Source organism: Gymnoscopelus braueri (genome assembly GCF_963280865.1).
Source record: "Gymnoscopelus braueri genome assembly, chromosome: 6".
NCBI classification, from domain to species: domain Eukaryota; kingdom Metazoa; phylum Chordata; class Actinopteri; order Myctophiformes; family Myctophidae; genus Gymnoscopelus; species Gymnoscopelus braueri.
Genome location: NC_137607.1, coordinates 56,986,557 through 57,007,677, shown reverse-complemented (window position 1 = coordinate 57,007,677; position 21,121 = coordinate 56,986,557). Strand labels below are relative to the sequence as shown.

Below are 21,121 nucleotides of genomic sequence, written 5' to 3'. Positions count from 1 at the left end.
TATTTTCTAACAAGATTTTTTTACAAGTACTTAATTTTGTGTATTTGCCAATACAGAGTACCAATAAGATTAAACCAGGAAAAGAACACTTATGCCGTATCATATTAGTGCAATATCCAAAATCACAGACGATATCCAGTCTAATATCACAAGTAAGACGCGCGAACGCAGCTCGAAAATATTGTGTATTTACGGACTTGTAATCCGTGTTATTTCACCGTGATGGGGAGAGAACTGTGTGTGTGTGTGTGTGTGTGTGTGTGTGTGTGTGTGTGTGTGTGTGTGTGTGTGTGTGTGTGTGTGTGTGTGTGTGTGTGTTGCAGGCTGTTGTGCATTTTAATCAGAGCATTGTCTAAATTCCTGCACTCTGGCGCACTCTGGGGGCTGCACACAGGCAGTGCATGCACACAGAAATGCACACAGACACACTCACAACCCGAGCACGATTACATAGTAAGCTCCACTTGGTCCTTCCGCGTTCGCAATGATATGCAACAAAAGGCCTAAAGTCATTACAAAAACAAGAAGAAATATAGCTGCAAGCAGCGATAATACGGGGCCAGTGATTGCAGAGAGAAGAAAGAAAGAAGCAATGATAAGTAATATGCACAATAAGCCATAGAAACATAGAAGACTGAACTTGAGAGAAATTAACATGAGAGCAATTAACATGAGCATTTTAAACCCTCACTAACCCTAACCTCAGTAAAACTTTGCCTACCCCTAACCTCAAGAAATGACAGGAACAGGAACTCCCAGTCCAACTACAGGGAGAGAACATCAAAGAGACTGACCGCTTCACATATCTTGGGAGCATACTTGGCAAAGATGGTGGATCAGACGATGACATCAAAAGCAGAATCAACAAGGCCAGACACGCTTTTATCACGCTGCGACCCATCTGGAACTCCAAGGCACTGTCCCTCAAAAACAAGATCAGAATATTCAACACCAACGTCAAGTCAGTTCTCCTCTATGGATCAGAGACATGGAGAGTGACAAATATTACCACCAACAAACTCCAGACCTTTGTTAACCGATGCCTAAGACACATCCTGAACATCAGGTGGCCCGATAAAATATCAAACGCCAGCCTGTGGGAGAGAACCAACCAAAACGCCATCAGCCAGGATGTGAAGAAGAGGAAGTGGGGGTGGATTGCACACACCCTCCGAAAGCCAACTGACAACATCACTAGGCAGGCACTGGATTGGAATCCACAGGGCAAAAGAAAAGTTGGGAGGCCAAAACAGACCTGGAGAAGATCAGTCGAGAGTGAGGCAAAGACAACCGGACTATCGTGGGCCCAGCTGAAGAAAACTGCCCAAAATAGAGTTCGATGGCGAGGTGTGATTGCGGCCCTATGCTCCATCTAGGAGCCTAAAGGAATAAGTCAAGTCAACCTCAAGAAATACTACGCGTAAGCCTAAGAATGCCAAATCATGATCACCTCAACACATCGTCAGTGACGGGGATGGAACCGGTGACCTCCGGACTCATAGGCTGCCTTTTTTCTCATTGAGCTAGAGATATGATAGCCCTGGTAGTGTCTGTTGATATATATGTCTTTCCGTCCCTGATGAACCAAGCCTCTGTTGTAGGTCACTACTCTACTGTAGGTCACTGGTTCCCTAACCATCTACTACCGATAGAGAAATTGTACGTCTCCTTGGAACCGAAACTGGTGAAAGTAGCCGATCTACAAGCTCACAAAACGTTGCTATCTGAAAAGTTGTGAGATTGTACATCGGCTATTTTCAAAATGAAGTATGTCATAGGGATGCCACCGATTATTCGAATTTTCGAATATTCGTTACAGTCTCCATAATCGAAAATGATTTTAAAATTCGATTTTAATGATATATATATTGTTTTATTATTTAATTATTATTATTATTATTTTTATTTTTTTACTTTTGTATGCCTTAGTTTCAATCAAAATATATGCTAATACTAATAATAGTAATATTATAGTCTTAATAATTGTAAATGGCCACAGTTTGTTTTACTGTAAAGTGGAGGAAGCCAGCTGCGCTGTCTGTGCAGACTCAGAGTGCTGCTGCAGCCACACACTCAGGGCCGGATTGGCCGTCGGAAGGACCGGGACTATTCCCGGTGGCCTGCCTCCTAGTGGCCTGCCTGACCTGATGAAAAAAAAAAAAAGTTCCTTTTTTTTTCTTCTTTTTTTTAAATATAATATAACATAATAATATAACCGTCGAATAATCGAAAAATATTCGCCAGGGCTGTCCAAATTTCGAATTGGCTCAAGGTCAGATTGTGGCATCCCTAGTATGTCATACATTGAAAAAAAATACTCTCAATTGCACATGAATTCATTGATATAGTCATGTTGTTTGCAATGCAACTTAAATGTCTGCATCAAGTGAGGCTTCAACTGGCAACCTTGAGGTTGTAAGGCACACGCTTAAGCGAGAAGCCAATGGACCAACAGACCTGATCTAGTGAAAAAGGAGGTCAGACAGATGATATCGTTTCACGCAAATAGCTAAAAAATCCTGGGTTTAACACATTGAATGCCAAAAACGGTCCGGACCGTTTTTGAGGGTCCAAACGAGAAGTGCCGAAAACGGTCCGGACCGTTTTTGACCCAATTCTATTTTTATACATGTGGGCCACGTGGGGCGCTAAAACGAAACTTTGACATCACCCAAGCAGTTTCTGAGAAGAAGAGGCTGGATGAGGCTCCATGTCAAAAATCCTTCCGGTCGGCGTTTTCAATGTTTTCAATGTTATCTCCTTGATTAAAAGCTTAATATCTCCATTTCTTTTTAATGTGGTGGAAACGAGCCGTTTTCGATCGGCGATCACGCTGCAATGGAGGGTCGCGTTGGAAATATTATTGTTCCAGGCGTTAGTCGGGACCCTCCGCCGTCTCGCACGCACGCTTTGTTTACATGCATTTCCGCGTCGGGGCTTCTCACAGCACGAAATGTATAACGCAAGTGGATGGAAGAAATGCTGGCACTCAACGTATAATATTTTAATAAACCTCTGGCACCCAATGTGTTAAGTGTTCTTCAAACTGCTCAAAATTGCGGAAAATCTAAGGGCGGAGCTTACTGGTAAAAGTGATACATGTGTTCCTCATGTGTCAAGGCACAAGTGTAAGCAAGTTTCATGGCTGTCGGCCAAACGAGGCATGAGTTATGCCTGTTTAAAATTAGCATTTAAATATGATATTTGGAATGACCCTCTACATTACGGCAAAGTTTCAAACAAGTGTGAGTCTGCATGTGTGTGTTAGGCGCAGATGAATAATTGTCATAAAACTGTAATAGTTAAAACCTATCTCCTCCTTGGATTTTTGAGCAATAACGTAACTTTTTACACATGAACTTAGGACCTTTGCCGACAAAACGTTAGCGGCGGATTTTCCATAAGTGAAAGAATTAAGCTTTTAAGAACTAATGAATGTTTTTCATATAATTTAAAATGGTGGGAGATCTAAAGGTCAGAGGTCAAAAGTCAGACCACGAAAGTTGTCGGGCATGAAGAGACCCATGTGTGTACCGAAGTTTCATGGCTGTAGATCAAACATGAGTTGTACCTGTTCAAAGTTGGCACTTTCAATGGAGTGCTATAGCGCCACCCTCTGACGAATGAGTGTGAGAATTATTTCTTGATAGTTTTTCATGACCATCTACCATATGGCAGAGTTTCGTAAAAAGCGTATGCACGGTTAAGCCAGAACTGCCAAAAACAAGTTTTTTTCAAACTGCTCAAAATTGCGGAAAATCTAAGGGTGGAGCTTACTGGTCAAAGTGATACATGTGTTCCTCATGAGTCAAGTCACAAGTGTAAGCAAGTTTCACGACTTTCGGCCAAACGAAGCATGACTTATGTCTGTTAAATGTTTGCATTATTTTTTTTTTTGCTATAGCGCCCCCTTTGGCCAATTGGAGTAAGATTGGTTTCAGTGATATTTGGAATGACCCTCTACATTTCTGCAAAGTTTCAAATAAATGTGAGTCTGCATGTATGTGTTAGGGGCAGATGAATAATTGTCAGAAAACTGCAATAGTTAAAATCTATCTCCTCCTGGGATTTTTTTGTAATCTGCACGAAACCTTTTTTTACACATGAACTTTGGACCTCTGCCGACAAAACGTTAGTGGCAGATAAGTGAAAGAATGAAGCTTTTAAGATCCAATGACTGTTTTTCATATAATTCAAAATGGTGGGAGATCTAAAGGTCAGAGGTCAAGAGTCAGAGTGTGAAAGTTGTTCAGCATGAGGAGACGCATATGTGTATCGAAGTTTCATGGCTGTAGGTCAAACAGGGCATGAGTTGTACCTGTTAAAAGTTGGCATTTTCAATTGAGTGCTATAGCGCCACCTTTTGACGAAAGATTGTGAGAATTATTTCTTGATAGTTTTTCATGACCATCTACCATATGGCCGAGTTTTGTAAAACGCGACAGCATGGTTCAGCCAGAACTGCGAAAAGTGGCAGAAGAAGGAGAAGAAAAATAATGCCAACATCAAAACGGAGCCCAGCTCAGTGCCTGAGCTTTGGCCCCGTAATTTTAAAAAGAATACTACTGTATGTCATTTTTTTTAAATTTGTATTTGTACCATTGCTGTCATGGCTGTCACTGTTATAGAGCTGCATGATTTTGGCAAAACTTATTATGGGTCCATATTGAGATCAGTTATTGAAATTATTATTTATTAAAAATGGTAATCTTTTTAACAAACACAATCTTATCTTAATGCAACATTATTATTTTCTTATTTCAACTAAAAGCTAAAATAAATAAATAAGGTTTTCCCATTCAGACACATAGCAGGACATGTCTGCATTTAATTGTTTTCAAGGTGAGAAATTTACCTTATGTCACTCTAGTCCAGGGGTCTTCAACAGGGGGTCCGGGACCCCTAGGGGGTCCCTAGAGTTACTACAGGAGGGGCCGGCAAATCTTAGTGTGATATGATATTTTTTACATTAACCACTAGCATCCTATTTCTGTGGAGGACTAAAGCCAAAAATAGCAGATCTACAAGCTCACGAGCTTGTAGATCTGCTATTTGTTTTAACCTCTGACTTAAAATGTTACACTACTCTCTGTTGCTCAGTGGACTTTGTTAAACTTTCGGACGAGTCTTAACAAGCTTTAATAGGCTACAGGCACATGAATTAAACCAGCGGTGTCGATGGCTGATATCATGATCACGTCTTTTTGAGTTGTTGTTGGAAGCTGCTTACTGCATTAAGGACTTTTCAGATGGCGCCTAGTAATTTATTTGGAATAAGAGGCAACCCTGTGTTAGATTAATAGCTGAACCTTCACACCATTTTCAGGTCTACTACTTCATAAATAAGCAAGGTGCATGGTTCAGTCCGGTACCCCTTGAAGAATAAGAGTCGCTACACAGGTGATTACAATTGTGGTTGAATTCAATTATTTTATTACCCTTTAATCTAAGTTTACAATTATTTATGAACCTATGAAACTATCAGAATGAATTATCAAACAAACATAAAAGATACAATACCAATCGTTAGTACATCAATCAAAGCTCTGAAACAAAATTCTCGCCCTCTGCACATGTAAGTCGGGCAGCAGTTCAAGAAATCTGTCTGGCTTGTCTCTCTCTCAGAGCAGTTTTAATAATACAAATATTAGATCATAGTGAAACATTAATAAAATTCATCCACAGGAGTCGCTGTTGATCCAACGTAGGGGAGAAGTGGTGGCTTCCTCCCTGCCGTCTCACGGTCCCGACCTTGGCTCACACCTGTGGAATTTCATCCTCCCTTACTCCTGAACTAGATAAGAGTTCTATGCAACTATTGTCTGGATAACAACTTAAGAGTCTGTTTGCTGGGAACTGGCCTACTGATTTGTGATGTGCAGGCAGACATCCATTTCACTTGTTATCCACTAAAGCTCTTAACTATAACCAGTTAGCATTATAATAATAGTATAAAATAGTTAAGACCACAAAACATTACTAACTTTATGAACTCATTTAAAGCACTATACTAACATTACAGCAATAGTGTGTGTCTATAGTCAGTTTATGACTCCCTTTGAGGAAGTGTGAGGGGCCTCAAAGGTGATGACCTCATCTCCTGATGCTACACAGAGTCTGTTGCTCAACTGAACAGGATAGCTGAGCTCAAAGCAGTGTAAATATATATATATATATATATATATGATTCTGACAGCCCTATAGAATTTCCTTTCACCTGCAGGTAGGAGGAGCAGGCAGCCACTGTCTGTATGAGAGAAGTGCGCGCGCACACACACACACACACACACACACACACACACACACACACACACACACACACACACACACACCACTCGTCCGTGCCAAAGTTGTACTGTCTTTTCAACAGCATATGCAAAGAGAGACGGGGTGATTTTTCTTTGCAACTGGCTAAAATAAAAGGGATGTTTATAGGCAGTTTCTTCTGTAGTCTACAACAGTTTTTGCATGGACCGTATGAAAAGCCTGGTGACGCACTCACTGCCTTTAAATTCCCCGTGATTGACGGACCGACAGTCACGGCATTGACTAGGCTATAACTGCGCGCAGCATTATGGAATACAATATATTAATTCCATAATATATATATATTCAATATATGTATCCTTATATTTCAAAGGTAATCAGCACCATCTGTGGGCTTCTCTTGCTAATGTTTACTGAGGGCGGATTCACACTATGGTCCCGGGTGCGCACCCCGGACCACATGGCAGATGTTGTGGTAGTGTGAACGTAGCGAACCGTTCCCCGTAACGCATCACCGTACCGTACCCGAAACCACCTGGGGAGGTAGTCTCGGGTCCGATTGCTGCGCGCTCGGGAACGGAACGCGGCAGTGTGAATCATATATATCATATATCATTTATATATTTTTATAATGACACATTATTTTAGCTGGGTTATACCTTCTCATAGTTCTACTTGAATGTTGACAAGAAATAATAATCCCGCTAGTGTTTGAGTAGCGCGAGCCGTGAAAAATAATGAACAAAAAACACATGTTTGGCGAACGTATATATAAGGATAAATATACCAAGGATTAGTCCGTGACGTCACTGCTAAAATACCAAGGATGTATCAGTGACGTGACTATCATATTGATAATAACAGAGACGCGAGAGAAGACGTTACATTTTGAGGTTTGAAAGACCAATGCACACACTGCTTTGGTTGTGTATTGTTGTTCTGTTATTATTACTAGACCATACCCGGTGAAGTGCGCAGGCAAAAGTAGTTGCAAACGTGGAGTTATTGCACGTCCTACTGTGCATACATACATATATACATATACATATATACACACACACACACACACACACACACACACACACACACACACACACACACACACACACACACACACACATACATATATATTCTGTCATGCATTGTACTTATATTAGAATGAATTGATTACTACAGCAAAAATAATTATACAACACTGTTATTACAACTTGTACAACTATTATTTCAACTTAACAACAACAATATAATTATGTGCATGCAGATATGCACGTAAAGGGTGCACATTCAACAGTGGAGAATGTATGGGCGTCCTTAACAAAGAAACGCTCTCCACCATTCGTTGCGATACGGGGCGACCGTGTTTAGGGGCGAGACAATTAGGGCTGTATCCAAACGTTCGAAGGTTCGAACCTTCGTTCGTTATGTCGGGATTCGAATTTTAATTAATGAGTTCGAACCTCCGCTTTTTTTAATATAAATATATATTTAAAAAATAAATAAAAAATGAAAAATATATATCAGAATGTGATATATATCGACTTTTTATGTTCGACTTTCGAACCATCGTTTTATTAATTAATTAATAAATAAAACGATGGTTCGACTTTCGAACTATCGTTTTGTTAATTAATTGATTAAAAACAATGGTTCGACGTTCGAACCATCGTTTCATTTAAAAAAATGAAAAATATATATCAGAATGTGATATATATCAGAATATCACAGTAGGTCTACTATGTTGTGTTGACAATAATTTGAAAGTCACGAAAGTCACGCACAATCGCATCGCACGCACAGTGTGTCTCTCCAATGATTCCACACAGTCAGCGAGTTGAGTCGAGGTGAGGAGGGGTCATAATCAGGAAATCAATAATGGCAGCTGCAAGCGCAACAAGTGGGAAGAAATCCCTAGTGTGGAAATACTTCTCATTAACAGAGGATAAAAGAAAGGCTGTGTGTCAAATATGCGACAAACATATGGCATTCCACGGTGGCACAACAAATCTGGCTGCTCATGTAACAAATGTAAGTATCGGCGCTAATTATAAGTATCGCTGTGCAGGCCAGGCCGCTGCGGCTGTTGGACTCAAATAAATGTAATGAGAGCTAAATAATATAGGCTAATAATACTAAAATGCATTATTGTAGGTACACAAGCTGGATCTGGACCCGTCTCCCGCTTCTACAACAACACAGACGCAGCTGCAGTTTGAACAGCCATTAACTGAGAAGAGAAAGAAGGCGATATTGGACGGCATTGTTGATTTTATTGCTTTAGACATGAGGCCCATAAATGTAGTAGAGGGTGCTGGATTCAAAAAGTTAGTTAAAGTGATGGCTCCAGGTTACACCATGCCCACAAGAACCACCGTTTCCAAATCCATAACCCTGAAGCATGAGGCCGTGCGGGACAAGGTTTCATCTTGTATAGACAATGCCATGGCTGTAGCATTCACAACAGACATTTGGACGTCCATGGGGATGGAGGCTTATATGGCAGTCACCTGTCACTTTATTTCCGACGAGTGGAAACTACTCGGATACGTCTTGGAAACAAAAGAGCTGGAAGTCAAACACTCTGGAGTTAACATAGCACAACGACTTAGTGAAGTGGCTGACGCTTACGTCATACCGAACTACAAACGAGTCGCTGTTGTACATGACAACGCCAGTAATATGACGCTGTGTACCGACACATTGAAAGCAGACCCCGAACATTGGGGCAAGGTGCAGGGGGTCCGCTGCTCGGGACACACAATACAGCTGTGTATAAACGCATCTATAAAACATAGCGCAACAATACAACGCACTGTTGCAGCGGGTAGGAATCTTGTAGGGCATTTCAGAAAAAGTGCAAAAGCTACAGCTGCTTTGAAAACTGAGCAAACTGAGCAGGCATTGTTGCCGAATGACAATGACAGTGACACACACAAAGATAAGCACAAGCTTATCCCAGACGTAGCCACTCGTTGGAACTCCACACTAGCTATGCTGGATCGCTTGGTGGAGCAACGCTGGCCAATAACAGCCGTGTTGTCCGACCCCACCATCTCCAAGAAATCAGATCGTTTACTCGACCTCAATTCGGATCAGTGGAACCTGGCAGCAGATGTCGCGGACGTGCTTCACCCTCTAGAGACGCTCACAGAACTCTTTTCCAAAGAGGACAATGTGTCATTGTCAGCAACCGTGCCCATGTTAAGTAACCTAAAGAAAAGCCACTTGTCACCAGTGGAGGAAGATAGCCCTGCTGTAAGAGATCTTAAAAAGTCCCTCATCACCGAAATTGACACTAGATGGGAGCTACTAAACCTGGAGGCCACCAGCATCTATCTCCTTTCTGCAGCCCTGGACCCCCGGTTCAAACATCTCAAATTCGTTGATGATGAGATGAAGGACAACGTATACATCCAGGTTAGGCTAATATATTAAATATGAAAAACACTATTGTAGATATTCATACAACTATCTTAATATGCCACATTGTAGCCTGTCTATGCACAACCTTTTCTCCGATTTTAATTATCAATAAAATATGTTTTGATATTATTACTTCAGGTGGTTCTCCTGGCTGACCACATACACCAGCGTGACACACCGGAGGAAGACGGTGCGAGCGAGGGAGAGGAGACTGAGGCCCCAGCGGGACCACTACCCAAAAAAAAGAAACAGCATGAGATCGAAATGTTGCTTCAGTCGGGGGGTGAGGAGGAGGAGGGGGAGGAAGGCGACGGAGACTCTGTTAAAAAAGAGATGGAGCGTTACCTTCAAGACAGGTCCAAAGTAAAGTCCGGCCCGCTACTGTGGTGGAAGGCGAATTCTGACCGCTACCCGAAACTTGCGTTGGCAGCAAAACACTGCCTTTGTATCCCAGCCACTTCCACAGCATCGGAACGCATCTTTTCCAAGGCAGGATATATAGTTAATAAGACCAGGAGCTGCCTCCTCCCTGACAATGTGGACAAACTAGTGTTCTTGGCACACAACATGAAGAGAGTATAGGAGAGGTGAGGGCCGAATCGGCAAGACTTTTTTTTTTGGGTTCGTCACGAGACGAGAGTGACGCATTTTATTTTAAAAGTCATTGTTTGTTAACTGTTTCAAGCTTCCACGCCCTGCCATACTTATGTTTTATAGTTGTTTAATGTAACTAACAGGCCTGTGCAGAATAGTGTCTGTCGTATTGTTAGATAATAGATATTGGCCAAAAAGAGAGCGAGTTGTCTGGAGAAAAAAAAGACACTGAAAATTAATGCGCCTGTTTTATTTTTTATTTTTCTGCATTGCTTGTATACTGTCTGGTTCTGGGAGCTGGGAGTTCTTCAGCAATAAATCCTAAACTTTGGGAAATATCTTGTCTTGTTTGATCCTTAAATCCTTTCAATACATTATGGGCATTATGAAACCACTTTTTTAAAAACCAATAGACGATGCAATGTCGGCTCTATAATGTATTAATTAATTAATAAATAAAACGATGGTTCGACTTTCGAACCATCGTTTTATTAATTAATTAATAAATAAAACGATGGTTCGACTTTCGAACCATCGTTTTATTAATTAATTAATAAATAAAACGATGGTTCGACTTTCGAACCATCGTTGTATTAATTAATTAATAAATAAAACGATGGTTCGACTTTCGAACCATCGTTTTATTAATTAATTAATAAATAAAACGATGGTTCGACTTTCGAACTATCGTTTTGTTAATTAATTGATTAAAAACGATGGTTCGACGTTCGAACCATCGTTTCATTAATTAAATAATTAAATACGATGGTTCGAACGTCCGTTCGAAATTCCTCCCCGAAGTTCGAATCCTAAAAACAGGGTTTGGATACAGCCCTATGGATACAGCATGGATCCCTAGCATGTTACTCGCCCGCCCCCTCCCGCTCCCACCCCGGCCCAGAGTGGGCGGAGTCTATGGTGTGACAGACTTTGGTGTTGCCATGTTCGCCTATTGTAAGCGGTTTAGGGGCAATATTGGTGGAAGTGTGTTTTTGGCGTTGGTTGTGAAAGTGCAGGTGGGTGTGGGGACGCGTTGTGAGCTTGTAGAGCGGCTGTTTTCCAAGAGGCAATGTATATGTGTGACGGTGCTTCGTTTGGCCTTCTTTTCATAGACCTTGTTGCTTGTAGGGCTCGCTTCGTTTGGCCTTGTTTTCATAGACCTTGCTGCTTGTTTGTCTCGCGAAACCTGGCAACCCTGCGCAGCGTGATCTCCCATTGTTTGACACATAAACGGTGATAATAAGCTGAGATTTGATGTAATCGAAAAACGGGCTTCACAGTTCCATGCACATGGTAATGGTCAATGGCTGTGCGCAATTTGAGATCAATAGCTCCAGGCACTGAGGAGAACCGGGCAGAAACATTTTGGGCTCAGAGGGCTCAGAGGTTTGGGCTCAGAGGTTTGGGCTCAGAGGTTGGTCTCAGAGGTTACTAGAATTATAGGAGGATAACTCAAGACAACGTGAGGAACACAGTCAAACTTTATTATTCACTTTAAACTCTGACAAGTGACTTCTTCTGTGAATGACATTCTGTATCTCCCAAAGCCCCATAGTCAACATGAGGCACATATTTACCATTACTGTTAAATGAAAATGGTCTCGAGTGCGGAAGGATCTTGGCCAATGTGAATGCTGGCCAGCTGGGAGAGGCTAGCCTGGTAAACCCTACCTCCAGAAATCTCATTTCTATTTGATTCCAGGAGTGAGTCTGGCCTGATCGCCCATTCTACAATATTGGCTGTGGGCTGGAGTTGGGCGGGAGTAATACCGTTGACTGACAACCCCTTCAGCCAATGATCGTTATTCCCCTTCAGCCAATCAGCAGTTCACCAGTCTAATGTGACGCAACGGGACTTTTGAGACGGCCATGCCCAAAATGGGTTGCCTTATTCGGATACATGGGTGTCACTGCCCGCCCCTACCGGTTCTCAAAATTTATATTTTTAAATAGGCTCTGTCATGATTAATTGACCACATATATGAAGTTAAACAACTAAATTCTATCCAAACGATATCTTATAAGTAAATTCCGTGCCTCAAAATAGAAGTTAGAGAGCTTTTTGAAGTAAAAAAATAGCGGAGAATATAGCGGACAAAAAAGATGGCTGCCGTTCGTGTTTTGTCGGCTGGATTCAGGCTGCACTCGGTGCCATTCGGGCTCACTCGAACTCGCCACCTGATTGGCCAACTGTCGCTGTCAATCACAGAACGATGTGCGACGACGCTGATAGGCTCGGTTAGTTGGTAATTCCACTAGAAACCCCCACAATGGGCTATCAGGCCAGACTCACTCCTGGAATCAAATAGAAATGAGATTTCCGGAGGGAGGGTTTACCAGGCTAGGGAGAGGCCATTCGTACTCGGGAACGGTTCGATTCAATCGGACCCAGTCTGAATCCGCCCTGAGTCGACTCGCACGACTTTGATCACCATGCTGTTGCTGCGCAGTGCCAACGCAGTATCAATTTGACCGGCATAAAATCGGAATTTATGACAGTGACCGGCCGAGCACCGATCCAGCCGATTTGACCTAAAACCGGCTTTTTTAATCGGCGGCCGATTAATCGGTGCATCTCTAATACATGTAGTGGGGGGTCCCACTCCCTGCTTCATCTCTCTGACAACTTAGGGGTCCTTGGCCTGAAAAACGTTGAACCGGTATAGAACCAATACTACACTGATCCCATAACATCCTAACAAGACAACACTTGGTTATAGTCAGAACCAATGTCCAGTTCAACCACACTGAACCCAGTACAGCCTAACATTACTAAACACCAGGTCGAACAGTCGCGCGCACACACACACACACGCACGCACGCACGCACGCACGCACGCACGCACGCACGCGCGCGTGCGCGCACACACACACACACACACACACAGTGCATGCCGCACGCTGGGTTCATGTGTGTTGCTACAAGTTAGGCTTATGTTAACGCTAGAGTATAGATTGATTGATTGATTGAATACTTTATTTAGAAAAGACATGGAAACAGTACATGGAAGTACAATTCACAATCATAGGTCCTCTAGACTGGATCGCTCATAAAAGCACAATGGCTTATTTAAAATGAGATCCCCATGCACTCAAATCATGATGAAATTTAAGAAAACAGACAAATATACACTACTATGCAGAACGTCATACAATCAGCTTACAGGTTACTAGTATGAAAAACAAGAAATATGTACAATAGACAGTTCGAGAAGGAGGGGGGGGGGGTTAAGAGCTGCCTCTGGTGTTATGATTATGGACTTCATTTACGTTTTTTTAAAGTATTTAGACAGGTACATGGGTATCCCAATGTTGTGGTGTATCTTGTAGACCAGGCCCATTGCAAGTTGCTGTACTCTGTCCTCAACCCTGAGCCAACCAACCCTAGCAAAATGAGCAGGGGTTAGGTGGGTTGTATGTTTGAGGTCAAGAAGTAGCCTTACCAGTTTGTTTTGGGATGTTTGGAGCCTTGTTTTTAAGGCCTTGGTGGTGTTGTGATACCATGAGAAGCATGCATAGTCGAAATGGCCTGCAAGAATCCTCAAGGTATTCTTACTGACTACGAAAACGTGTTCTTTGATTGACCTTTTTGATTACTCTTTCTGCCATTTTATCATCAGAGAGGTTTGTCTTCAAGATGGAACCCAGGTAGGTAATGTCCTCCTTTCTTGTGATAACATCGTCACCCGCTTTGATGGTGAAGCTCTCAGCCTTGCTAAGGTTAACACTGGACCCAAAGAGAATGGATTCGGTTTTACCCAGGTGTAATGATAGTTTGACGTCAGAGAGCCAGATGCACACGGGGGGCACGGTGGCGCAGTCGGTAGCGCTGTCGCCTCACAGCTAGAAGGTCCTGGGTTCGATTCCCGCAGGGGGACGCTGGGGGCGTGTTCTCTCCTCCGCGTCATCAGTGCCCACACCCTAGGTGGGGTTGGCGAAAGGGCCTTTCTGTGTGGAGTTTGCATGTTCTCCCCGTGTCTCCTAGGGTAGATACCCTCACAAAAAACATGCAGTAATCCTGGTCACTATACTGCCTCCCCCTGGCCAGCCGGGGTGCCTGATGGAGGGGAAGGGAACTGGTTGGAATAACGTGTTCCTTCCACGCGCTACGTCCAACCAGGGAAAATCCCCCCTGTCAGGTGATAAGAAGGTCAGACGGCTCTCATGCATTGAAGGAGGCATGAGCTCGGCCCTGGCCTCCCTAGGTTGGCAGAGGGAAGGTAGTGCCCAGGATTACACGCTTAGGCATTGGCACTGGGTGAAAAAATAGGGGTTACAAAATCGTGGGATAAAAATTTAGAAATAGAGAGCCAGATGCGGATCGTATCGAGTTCAGAGCTGAGAGTTGTCTCAACCTGCAGCCTGTCCCTGTCCGAGACCAGCAGAGCCGAGTCATCTGCAAACAGGAACAGGTTGCAGTCGCAAGCTGATGACATATCGTTCACATATATCAGGAACAGTAAAGGTCCTAGTATACTTCCTTGCGGAACGCCACAACTCACTGGGAGGGGGGGGACAGGGTTCCGTTCACTTCGACCACCTGTTCCCTCCCCTCCAGATAGGATCTCATCCAACTAGCTGACGTATCATCAAAACGTATTGCTTTTAGCTTATCATGCAGAATTGGGTGGTCAACGGTGTCAAAGGCCTTCTAGAGGTCCAGCACGACCATGCTGCAATATTTGCCCTTGTCGACCTCTTGTTTGATATAGTCGTTCAAATAGAGAAGGCATGTTTCAGTGGAGTGGAATTTGCTGAAGCCAGATTGGAATTTGTAAATTAGCAAGATACTTATCAACCTGTTCATAGACTATCTTTTCGAGATGGAGCTAAGAATAGAAATAGGGCGGTAGTTGCCGGGGTCTAATTTGCTTCTTTTTTTGTACAGAGGGGTCACTCTTGCTATTTAGAAGTCACTAGGGACCGGTCCCTGTTTGATGGAGAGGTTTATTATGTGAGTGATGATTGGAGCAATGGAGGCGGCTGAGTCTTTTAGAAATTTGGAGGGAATATTGTCGAGGCCTGTGGCTCTGTGTTGTTGTAGTGCGTAGAATTCCTTTGTAGAATGCTTGGAAGTGCTCTTTACCAAAAAGCACAGATTGTTAACCAGTGTTGTGGCTATGGTTGTAAAGAAGATGTTGAAGAATTTTTTCTTTTTTAAGGCTACTTTCATCATTGTAGGATATTTGTAAACCACATATTATATTATTGTTTTTTATTAATTATGTAAAAAAAATAAAAAATACATGATACATATGGAAGCTCCTTAAACTTTGGTGGGTGCTCCTAATTTGTATTGGTGCTCCTTAATTTTTCTAAATTAGTAGCAGCAGTTCTACCAAGTAAAACAGTTACATTTGAGACCTGTCTGTGGCAAATTCTTTAGAAGTGAGTCTTTGGAAAGTATTTTAAAAGTATCATGAAAGTCTTCTAAATGTGATGTTGATTTAACATAAAACTACCACTGTATTGTTGAAGCTCTTCAGTGATCTTCTCTGTGGTATGTAAGGTTGATGAATGAAAACTAAATGTTTTTTTAATTCTATTTCCACAGAGCACCTCAGGGAGAGATCTACGCTATCAAGAGAGATGGCCTCCAAAAGATCATTAACATCGTCAGAGGAACAGCGAGAGATGGACCAGGGACATGGACTGTTTGATGCAATGCTGCAACCTGTAGTAAAGTTGTACAGGTTAGGTATGTACTGTTTTATTAACTGGATGTTTCAACTGACTATTACAGAGAGAAGTCTGTATTTACAGAATCATATGTTCATAGTAGCCCATCTACAAGCTGTGCTATACAGTATTTTAAAGACAGATCTCCGTGATGTTAGTTGCAAAGTAGGCAGTATTATTGTATTAAGTGTCCCCGGTAGTAAATTGTTCAAATTTGCCTCAGCAATAGAAAAACAAAAAATCCAATAAGAAAATAGAAAATAGTAGAATAGATAGTCACTCAACACTTCTGTTAAGGGTTAGGGAAGTCGGGAAAGCCACTGAAATCTACACTTGATGTACACTCACGTATAATCGCTCCAAGCGGCTTGGGGAGCCTCCTCTCTACTAACTCTGGAGGAGGAATTGGAATTTAACTTTTCAGTTGCTCTCCCCTGATGTTCTCCCTCCTCTTTCCGCCTTCTAGACCTCACTCTACTTCCTGAACAGCAGGAGAGGAAACCCAGTCTGGTCCAGGTGAAACTAGAACCTCCACAGATTAAAGAGGAACAGCAGGAGAGGAGCCCCAGTCTGGTCCAGGTGAAACTAGAACCTCCACAGATTAAAGAGGAACAGCAGGAGAGGAGCCCCAGTCTGGTCCAGGTGAAACTAGAACCTCCACAGATTAAAGAGGAACAGCAGGAGAGGAGCCCCAGTCTGGTCCAGGTGAAACTAGAACCTCCACAGATTATAGGGGAACAGGAAGAGCCAGTTCAAAGACCAGAGGAGGCTGATGGGTCATCATCGACATCACTAGATAGGAGGACAAGTGGAGACACTCTCTCAGGTTAAAACAATCACTTTATTACTACTAATGTAAGAACATTGGTAATGTTTTGGTAAGTTGACCTTCATCAGATAAACAACACATTTGCTTGCAATATAATTTCCCCCAAGCACTTGCGAATGCAGGAGCAGTTGGTATACACTCACCCCTCTCATCTGACCCTGTCAGTGTGATGTGATGCAATGTTTAAAAAAACTTTTTACCATGATTTGTTTGGTTCTTGCCACAGACAGAAAGTTTGATTCCCAAAAAGGAGTTCCTTGATTGATTGATTTACAGATTATTTATTAGACAGAAATGTAAACAGCACAAGGTGCAGTCACACATGTGGGCTAACAAAAAAGTCCTGGGGACTTCTTCTCATTGTGGTCTTATTAACATAATTCATAACATGAATTGAACTGCTTGTATTATTAACTGATGAAAAGTAGCCAATAGCGATGAGATGCATTAAAGGTTTAATGACATTCACTTTTACACCACATTCAAAGTCTTTGTCCTGGTCCTTCAAAAGTGTACAAAAAGTTTTAAGTGAAAATTCCATTCCAGTGATCAATGGCAGGTGTTTTTCTCTCACATTTCTAAAGCCTTTTCAACTGCAATGAAAAAAGAAATCTTTGCCTGCGGGTGTCGCTGGTGAGGGATTTTGCCTGTCAATCATCGCCTCTGCTCCGCCCCCCCCCAAAGGAAAGGATAGGGGAGGGGAGGGGCGAGGAGGAGAGTGGGCGGGATTATTCGACAGTGACCTCACTGTCGAAGGGCCAAGCTCAGATTACTTTTCAGCCTAATTATTCAGAAAACCCCAGACCACAGAAAATCCACTGAATGTTTTAAGTTCAGGTTTTTTGGGTGTAATTGAGGTCATAAAACCCCAAATAAAACATTGAAAATAAAAAAAGTGAAAATGAATGTCATGATACCTTTAAGATGCATCATAGAATGATCAATGTAAAGACATGAGTGTGTGATGCTTTTAACACATTCCCTACCAGGTATTCATTAATTAATTAATTATGTAGCTTCTGCCAGGGTTTTTTACCTTTATATTGGCGATCTTTGCAGAGCCACGGGAGCCGTGATGTGCGCGTGCACGTAAACAAAGCATGTCTGGGGGATGGGGGAGGGTCTGATCTCTCCACCAGAGAAAAACAACTGTAACTGCCAACCTCCATTTTGTCTCGGTCGGCAGTTGTATAACAGCCGTTTTCACTGGTTTTCTAAAACTGATAAAGAATGAGCGGACGGGAGTGTCATTCTTTGGGATGACGTCACATCTGTCCATTCTTTCTTTCAGGGTCCTAGGATCATTCCTAAGTTGCGTTAGAGCGCCCTCTTGTGGATTTTTTTATTTTGTATTTTAAGACTGTCAATGGCAGGGAATGTGTTAATATTAAAACATCAGTTGGTAATACAACACAGCTTGCACGTTATTTCAAAACAGTGTATGTTCCCTCATTTTCCTTTCCAGGTGTATTTCCTGCACAACTACCAGTGAAGAAACATACCTACTGTGACCAGTGTGGAAAAGATTTCCACACAAGCCAGAGGCTCAACAAACATCAGAGAACTCATAAAGGAGAGAAATCCTACCACTGTGACCAGTGTGGGAAAGGTTTCAGCTTAACCAGTGATCTCAAACGTCACCAGAGAATACATACAGGAGAGAAGCCCTACCACTGTGACCAGTGTGGGACAACGTTCAGCCTCAGCAGTAGTCTTAAAAAGCACCAGAGAATTCATACAGGAGAGAAGCCCTACCACTGTGACCAGTGTGGGAAAGGGTTCAGCCAGAATGGTGATCTCAAACAGCACCAGAGACAACATACAGGAGAGAAGCCCTACCACTGTGACCAGTGTGGGAAAGGTTTCAGCTTAACCAGTGATCTCAAACGTCACCAGAGAATACATACAGGAGAGAAGCCCTACCACTGTGACCAGTGTGGGACAACGTTCAGCCTCAGTAGTAGTCTTAAAAAGCACCAGAGAATTCATACAGGAGAGAAGCCCTACCACTGTGACCAGTGTGGGGAACGGTTCAGCTGTAGTAGTATACTCATAAGTCACCAGGTAATTCATACAGGAGAGAAGCCCTATCACTGTGACCAGTGTGGGGCAACGTTCAACCATAGCAGTAGTCTTAAAAAGCACCAGAGAATTCATACAGGAGAGAAGCCCTACCACTGTGATCAGTGTGGGAAAAGGTTCAGCCAGAATGGTGATCTCAAACAGCACAAGAGACAACATACAGGAGAGAAGCCCTACCACTGTGACCAGTGTGGGAAAGGGTTCATCTCAAGCAGTAAACTCAAACGTCACCAGATACTTCATACAGGAGAAAAGCCCTACCACTGTGACCAGTGTGGGAAACGGTTCAGTCACAACAGTAATCTCAAACGTCACCAGATACTTCATAGAGGAGAGAAGCCCTACAACTGTGACCAGTGTGGGGAACGGTTCAGCCAGAGCAGTACTCTCAAAATTCACCAGAGAATTCATACTGGAGAGAAGCCCTACAACTGTGACCAGTGTGGGAAAGCGTTCGGACATCAGTGTACCTTAAATAAACACATTCAAACAATTCACACTGAACTGAAGCCTTTCAGTTGCGAATAGTGCGAGAAGGGTTTTAACCGACATGGTTTAAAGTCTCATCAGCACATCTATAGTGGATTTGCTGTTGTACATTTTAAAATTTTAAGTGAATTATTTCACGGAACCTTTGTCAGGAAGGCACATTTAGTGGTTACACTTCCTCCCTTTGAAGACATTAACACATTCATTGCCAGGTATTAATTCATTCATTCATCCGCCACTGCAAGCGATTTTACCTTATTTTGAATCTTTCTGACGATCCACATAATGTTTTTTTTTCTAAGGACGAGTCTCTTTTTTCCACCGGAACAAAAACATTGTAACCGCGATTGTCTGTCCTGTAGTTACCGGCAGTTACATAAGGCTCGTTTTCACCAAAAACGCAGTCTGGGAGAAGAAATCCGAGATGTTTTTTTATAAATGGCATTGCAGTGGACAGGGTGATTTAACAAAAACAAAAAATTGGATGACGTCATTTCCGTGTGGTTCCTTCTCTCGAAGTCAAGGTATCATTCATAGGTTGGCAAAAGGGCGTTGGCAAAAGGGCGTTTTTTTTTAATGATGGCATAATATTACGTCTTTGACAGTGAAGCGTTGAATTTGAGATGACGTACTATTGTGTCCTTGGCAGTCAATGTGTTAAGTGGAAGTAGATGTATTTTTTCCCCCTATATATGAATATTGCATTGTCTAAAAATTAATATTGCATTGTCTAAATATCAATATTGTATTGTCCAAAAATGTATATTGCATTGTATAAAAATGCATATTGTATTGTTTAAATATGAATATTACATTGTCAAAATATTATCCAAACATATGAATATTGCATTATTTAAATATGAATATTTCATTGTCTTAATATGTATATTGCATTGTCCACACTCGGGTGGCACAGTGGTAAAGTGGGTTTGAATCCAACGTTGTGAATCCGGCTTTGTCGAGCGTATATACGAGCACAATTGGCCCGTGTTCAGGTGAAGGGTGATATTTTGTCACTACAAGTATTACACCTGTCAGCAGGGAGTGTTGGGTTGGAGGAGTAGTACGAAGGCTCTATGGCGTCGTCCTCCTGGTGGGGGCTCCTCACTGGCAGGTGAGTCAGTAGGATACAACAACAGTGACAGCACACACATGTGTGGGGAGGAATCAATTGGCATAACGACTAAATTGTGGAAAAAAAGGGGTCTAAATATGAATATCGCATTGTCTCTTTATGGACATTTGGTGTACAGACTAAATTCATTACAGTTGTATGCAGTCAGTAATGTTTATTTTGAGGTGTGCATGAATTTTATGCTACTGTTATGTTTATATCATAATGCATAATGTGAGTGCTGTTTATCTTACTGTATTAAGTTTGATGGTTTGATGGTGCATTGAGGCTGATATAAGAATGCTGTGATTGAGCCAAATAAACCCATCAGTAGATGAAGAACAAGTGTGGTGTGTTTTGCCTGGAGGCAGTGATAATGACTCTCTGTTGATGAGCTCTGTGCTTATGTTTGTTGAAGCTCTTCAGGACAACACTGTAATGCAGTGCTTTTCATACTTTGTGTCCAAGGCACACCAATGGGCAAGTGAGAATCTCTACACACACCTGTATTCACAGCTAAAATAGCTGCTCGAGCTTGTAGATCGGCTATTTCTTTTATAACTCTGAAAACAAAATAAAATTAATAATTACACATTTCTGTTGATAATGACATGCTGGAAAAAAACGGTTGTCAGGTTGAAAGTGGT

At 42.2% G+C, this 21,121-nt stretch overlaps 1 protein-coding gene across 1 annotated transcript in view; it reads left to right on the top strand.

The window, feature by feature from the left end:
* LOC308087238 (uncharacterized protein) overlaps positions 1-20,712 on the top strand; it is a 29,699-nt gene extending 8,987 nt beyond the window's left edge. Inside the window, exons 2-4 of the mRNA XM_080430968.1 lie at positions 15,836-15,979; positions 16,427-16,786; positions 18,255-20,712. Coding sequence (XP_080287094.1) covers positions 15,871-15,979; positions 16,427-16,786; positions 18,255-19,399 — 1,614 coding nt within the window. The 5' untranslated portion in view covers positions 15,836-15,870 and the 3' untranslated portion in view covers positions 19,400-20,712. The remainder of the gene's footprint in view (positions 1-15,835; positions 15,980-16,426; positions 16,787-18,254) is intronic.
* Positions 20,713-21,121: the final 409 nt, after the last annotated feature.